Source organism: Tachypleus tridentatus, chromosome 13, assembly GCF_004210375.1.
Source record: "Tachypleus tridentatus isolate NWPU-2018 chromosome 13, ASM421037v1, whole genome shotgun sequence".
Classification (NCBI taxonomy): Eukaryota; Metazoa; Arthropoda; class Merostomata; order Xiphosura; family Limulidae; genus Tachypleus; species Tachypleus tridentatus.
This window is the reverse complement of record NC_134837.1, coordinates 209,192,970-209,199,416: the sequence shown is the minus strand read 5'-3', so window position 1 is coordinate 209,199,416 and position 6,447 is coordinate 209,192,970. Positions and strand designations below refer to the sequence as shown.

The following is a 6,447-nucleotide window of genomic DNA, read 5'->3' as shown; positions in this document are numbered from 1 at the left end:
ACTCGTAATCTGAGGGTCGCGGGTTCGAATCCCTGTCACACTGAACATGCTCGCCCTTTCAACAATGGTGATGTTATAATGTGAAGATCAATCCTACTATTCGATGGTAAAAGAGTTGCCCAAGAGGCGGTGAGTGGTGATGACTAGCTGTCTTCCCTCTGGTCTTACGCTGCTAAATTAGAGACGGCTAGCGCAGATAGCCCTCGTGCGAAATTAAAAAAAACAACAGACAAACACTAGTTCTCCTTTAATGTTCCTATAAACCTAATTAAATGAACGAATTACACACATATCTAAGAATACGTCATGGATAAAACACACTGATGGAGACATACCTGACTTCCAATATTCAGTAATTATTTGAGAAACCTAGCAACGAGTCAATACTTGCGTAATACCTACGTATAAATGTTTTGCTTGTGCACAGATTTTAGAAGGAAACCCCACTGACTGTGAAAGACAAAATGAAAGCCTCCAATCCTAAGCTCCAGTTGAAGTTGAGGTCGTGGTATATAGAAGCTTAGAGGACCCACTAGTGGCAAAAGAACTTACATTAATTGACTGATTAAAATATACTCGCAGAAGACGTCATTAAAAAACAACAACGTTGGTTAAACTTTCAAGATGTTTAAGTGGTTTTAAATCAGAATACAAAGGGGTATCTTTTTTAGGAAACACCAGTCGAGGTGCTGGGGTTCTGGGGCGCCATGGCATTGTTATAAAGTAGCACGTGTTTCTTACACTCCTCTTCGTCTCGTTCGAGTGACTCCAACGTAAACTTGTTTCTTAATCGTTTTCTTTCCTACAACAGAAAGCAAGAAGACAGATTAGTTAACTCTGTTTACCTGTAGTTTTTTTGTTTGTAATTAAGCACAAAGCCACACAATGAGCTATTTCTGCTCTGCCCACCACGGGTATCGAAACTCGGTTTCTAGCGTTATGAGTCTGCACACACACAGCTGTGCCACTAGAGGGGGCTCTTATAGTTACTTGATTATATGTCTGTTTGCTGGCATATTATCGTCTTTAACTATCATGGTCTAGTGATCAGGCTGCTCGACTCTCGCAATCTGCTAGTCGTGAGTTCAAGTCTCCATCACATCGATCATGCTCGCCCATTCAGCTGCAGGGGCTTTATAGTTACGATCAATCCCATTATTTGTTGGTAGAAGAGTAGCTAAAGAGTTGGCGGTAGGTGATGTTGGCAAGCTGCCTTCCCTCTAATCTTTGTGGCTCATGGTGTAACAGTGTCTATATAAAGGGGAGAAGACGAATGGTGGGAAACAGCCGCCTCTGATTTACAGCGGTAGACCAAAGAAAAAATCAGCTAGTCATCACCACCCACCGCCAACTCTTGGGCTACTCTTTTGCCGATGAATAGTGGGATTGACCGTCACTTATAATGCCCCCACGGCTGAAAGGGCGAGCATGTTTGGTGTGAGAATTCGAACCCTCGACTCTTAGATTACAAGTCGAGTGTCTGAACCACCTGGCCATGTCGGGCCTAGGGAAAGGTTTGTTTGTAGTTAAGCACGAAGATACACAATGGGATATCTGTGCTCTGCCCACCATGAATAATCTTGTTAACACGTATATTTACGACAATGCCTGGTCAAGCTGTTTCCAAATGTTAAAAAATTACATAGATACTATCGCTTTTTTTCTCTTGCGCTGAACGAGGCCTAATCGATCGACAGTTCTATAGACTCAAAACACTTTCACACAACAGACATCTACGTTTCTTAGGCCTTACGATAATTTCAGATAAATATAATTGACATATACGTACCGAATATTAGTGGCAAAAAATCAGCTAGTCATCACCACCCACCGCCACCTCTTGGGCTACTCTTTTACCAACGAATAGTGGGATTGACCGTCACATTATAACGCCCCCACGGCTGAAAGGGCGAGCATGTTTGGCGCGACAGGGATGCGAACACGCGACCCTCCGATTACGAGTCGTACGCCTTAACACGCTTGGCCACGCCGGGCCAAAAAGATGGAAGAAGTGTGAAATTGTTAATTGATTTAAAAATTATATACATGTTATGAATGAATAAAGAAGTAATTATGTTTTTAATTCTACGGGGAAACAACTCTCCCTGTTGCCCTGCTCCCCCTTACAAGAACTACGTGTGTTTCCTGTTCCTTCAACATCCTTCTCACAGGCGCCTTATCTGGATGACAGTGGGCGCTCAGGGTGATGGTCCTGTCAACTCACCTCAGAAAGCTTCCTGGCTTCAAAATCTTGTAATTGTTTCTGAAAGCCAAAGTTAAGGTTAGCCACGTTTCTAGCTCCTCGCACAGCCTTCAGAGCAGTCTTGTGGTCCAGTGACGTCACAGACATGATGTAAGCTACGACCACTGTTACGCTTCTGGACATGCCTGCTAAACTTGGAAGATAGTTCGAAACATTGAACGAACGTATATAACTAACTGAATACATTAAATATTGCATTAATAATTCCTTAACCACTAGTCTACTAAACTTACTAGCCTCTCCAGTGGCTCAGCGGTACGTCTGTGGACTTACAATGCTAAAAACCGGGTTTCGATACCTGTGGTGGGCAGAGCACAGATAACCCATTGTGTAGTTTGTGCTTAATTCAAAACAACAACAACAACAACTAAATTTACTGTTGTTGTTACCATACTCCAAAGTAACTATGAGTTAAGTTACTATCGATGTATAAGGGAAAAAACAACCTATTGTATAATATTATACCACTTAGATGTAACAATGGAGAAAAACAATTCAAACTTTTTAACAGTAATAAATAACTAAATAAAAAAGCTCGAACTCGTTAGCTGTGATAATTAAAGACAAGATATTCAAACTATTTAGCTGCAACAGGACATCCAAACTTTGTTTTTAATTTAAGAATCCTCCTGAAGAGACCTCATAATCACATATATTACAAACAAGACATGTACAAACATCAAATTAACAGTTTTGTACAATTAAATACACCTCATACTATCTGTAATAGTTCATATCAAAGGGCATACAACAATAATATTTCGTTCTGAAGAAGAACGAACAAGTTTAGAATAAAATCGATCGATATTATTACGAATAACATATTTCGTATAACCACAACTTATTTTCTTTCTTAACTTAGTCTTATAAAAGGACAACAGATTTAAATGAATATTTTTGGCCAAACAAATTTTCCTAACAGTCATAATACAATATTTAGCTAAAGTAATCAAAAACATATATTGTCGGCTGTCAACTTTTCGTAATCCGTCTAGGAAGCCCTGTACAACAATTTGCTTTTTCTTATTAACTGGTACTGCTTTTTGAGTGATAAAGAAAATTGTGTCAAAAACTAATGCCCATAAGGGTTGAACCATTGGACACAGGCAATATAAATGTTCACTGTTTCAGTGTCTTTACCACATAATGTACGTAAACCGGTATAGTGTTTTTACATATGAACAAGTTTATTGTTCGTCATTAAAGCACTGTGATAAAATAAATAATCCACATCAGTAAAGACAGAGTCCTTAAATGGGTGATAAGTATATTTATGTATTTTTTCCCAGTTACTATCTACTAAAATATATTTCCAAGCAGTAATTTCTTCAGTAGCGGGGATGGAGTTCTGGTATATTAATTTAATCAGTTTTCTAACAGGAAGACCATTTAAGTGGATAATATTTTCGTCATCTGAATCACACATCTCAAAAATAAATTTTGTCGTACCTGTAATTGGGGAATCTCTTTCAACCAAGTCTTTCCATTCTTCTGAAATAGCATCATATAACTTTTTGTAATACTGTCTGACTTGAACAGGTATCACACTTTCAGATACATCCTGACATAACTCGATAATAGTTTTTAAGGGAAGCCAACGAGGGACAAATTCGTAAGTGAAGTCCCTTAAGCGAATTAGTCCCGCGTTAATAAAATTTTTATTATAGAATGTACTTAATCCCATAGTGGGAACAAAAACATTGACAAACAGTGGTTATCGGAAAACAATTTCGGTATTATATGGGAAGATTCAACGACAGTTAACGAGTGTTTTATATGCCTATAATACTTTCACAAAAAAATGTAAGAACATTCATCGTGTGTCGTGGAAGAATGCCACAATACCACACATCCTGCCCAAGATTTAAATCGCCATACTTGTCTAAAAGATGAGCAAAAAGGATAAACAGAGATGGAAATGTGTTGTAATCTGCTGATCTGAAGAACCATTTTAACCTAAACGCCGCCTTTTTCATCTTGATGTCTGTTAAATTGAGATCACCTTTGTCTTTCGAAGAAACCAAAACTTCATAACGAACTTCATGTACTCCACCACATCATATACACCGTAAAATATCATGTTTAATTGACAGCTAAATCCTATTTTCCATCGGCAAGACCATGATATAATACCAAACAGTACTGAAAGCTAACGAGTTCACAACCATAACTTTGCTTTTCAATGACAGACTCCGATATCTCCAAGCAACCAACACGCGTATTATTCTCTGACACAATACTTCCCAGTTCAGACCATGCTTTTCTCCCGCATTCGGATGGAACTGAATACCCAAAATTTTTAAAGGGTCATTTCCAATAGTCATTTTACCCATCTGTAATTCCTGGTTATCAGCTAATGAGCCCAACCACACACACACCTTTACTTTTTTCCCAGTTTACTTTGCTACCAGATGCCCGTTTATAATCACTACATGCTTCTTGTATGGCAATAAGAGAGTCAGCGTCAGACACTGTTATCTGAGTATCATCAGCATGCATGTATACCAGTGAAGTCGAACAGATATTACTGTATTTGAGAGAAATACCTCTAATTTGTGGGTTATGTACCAAGGCTTCTCTTAAAGGTTCTGTACAAAGAATATACAGTAATGCCAACAAAGAGCACCTCTATCTTATCCCTCTAGAAATAATAAATTTCATTGTCAGATATCCATTACATTTAACGAGACCAGTGATGTTGGTATAACATAATCTTATCCAATTGCAGAAATTGGCGCCAAATCCCATTCGACAAAGAACTGCAAACATGTATGAATGATCAACTCTATCGAATGCTTGCATTTGACCAACAGAGACCAGAATCCTACCCTCACCCTCTAAATCCAAATATTCCATTATAGAACGTAACTCCAGTGGAGTGGTAATGATATCCCTACCAGAAACACAACATGTTGGTCTATGGAAACGATTCTAGCAATAACACGTGACAAACGCAGTCAGAACACGGGATAGAATTTTGCAAGTGAGTTATGGGTCTCCAGTTTTGTAATTTAGTATTGTCTCCTCCTTTAGGTAGCAAAACAATTAACTCTTTTCTCGTAACTGGTAGTAACTGGTTTTGCGAGTACATCTGATTTAACAACTTAACATAGTCGTCCACAATAAGAGGCATAAAAATCTGGAAAAATTCTGTGGTGAAGCCATCGAAACCGGGAGATTTACCATTCTTCATTACTTTCAATGCATTTAATACTTCTTCCGATGAAATGGAAGTTTCGCAAGATTCACGATTGACGGAAGACAACTTTTCAGTTAATTTAGACAAGAATGTAAACGTAAGGTCCCTATCGGTATCGCTGCATCCATACAAGTTCCGGTAGTAAGAATATACACAGTTTAAAATATCTGTTATAGCTGTACATGGCACATTATTGTCATAATACAATTTCCGAATGTATTTCTTACTCTGTCTATTATTTTCTGTACGAAAAAAGTACCGTGTACTCCTTTCTCCCTCTTCAAACCATTTAACACGTGCCCGAACTGGGGCTCCTTCTATGCTGACTAGCTGTAGACCGATTATTTGTTATTCCAAGTAACAGGCGTACTTAGGATCACGCTGAGCGTCTTTCGACAAGTAATTGTTCTCCCTACGTAACTTTGAATTTAGTCGTGCAAGCTTATACTGACGGTTTTGAGCTTCTATTTTTGCATATTTACGAGTAGCAAGATAAATATCACTAAATAACTGATCGTACCAAGCAGTTATATTATTTTTATAAGCTTCTCTGCGATTACTTCTTTCAATTAGTAATTCAATATTTCTAGTATAGTTCACATTCACTAGTAGTTTATTATTAAACAACCACACATCAGGCTCTCGTGGAGCACGGGAAAAACTCACTATACTTTCAACAATATTATGATCACTGTGAGGAAATGGAACATAACCGATTTTCGTAAAACTGGATGTATTTTGTTGAGACACTGGTATTTTATCTACACGAGACTGATACAAATTAGCACAGATTATTCTAGACCAGGGGTGTGCAACAGGCGGCCCGCGGGCCACAACCCGGCCCGCCAAGCCATTTAGTGTGGCCCTAGTTGTTGTAATCTAACCATGTGGCCTGATCTGTAATCCAACGCAAATGGAATATTTTTAAAAGCATCGATCCTACGGGATTCCCAGGCTTCGACTCGACAAACTTCTAAAATTATCT

General features: G+C 38.5%; 1 protein-coding gene across 1 annotated transcript; it reads right to left on the bottom strand.

Annotated features, from left to right (window-relative positions):
* Positions 1–241: 241 nt before the first annotated feature.
* LOC143236448 (uncharacterized) lies at positions 242–4,762 on the bottom strand. The gene is made up of 4 exons (XM_076474706.1): positions 4,642–4,762; positions 4,109–4,271; positions 2,225–2,396; positions 242–802 (listed from the first exon to the last, which is right to left on the bottom strand). The coding sequence occupies exons 1-4, from the start codon at positions 4,760–4,762 to the stop codon at positions 668–670; spliced, it is 591 nt and encodes a 196-aa protein (XP_076330821.1). The 3' UTR covers positions 242–667.
* Between the last annotated feature and the right edge of the window lie 1,685 nt (positions 4,763–6,447).

Coding starts and splice junctions, on each gene's coding strand:
- LOC143236448 (XM_076474706.1), bottom strand. CDS start 4,762: ATGCATGCTGATGATACTCAGATAACAGTGTCTGACGCTGACTCTCTT. Junction 4,272..4,641: donor AAACTGGGAAAAAAGTAAAG/GTGTGTGTGTGG, acceptor TTTCTTCGAAAG/ACAAAGGTGATCTCAATTTA. Junction 803..2,224: donor AAGCCAGGAAGCTTTCTGAG/GTGAGTTGACAG, acceptor TTTCTGTTGTAG/GAAAGAAAACGATTAAGAAA.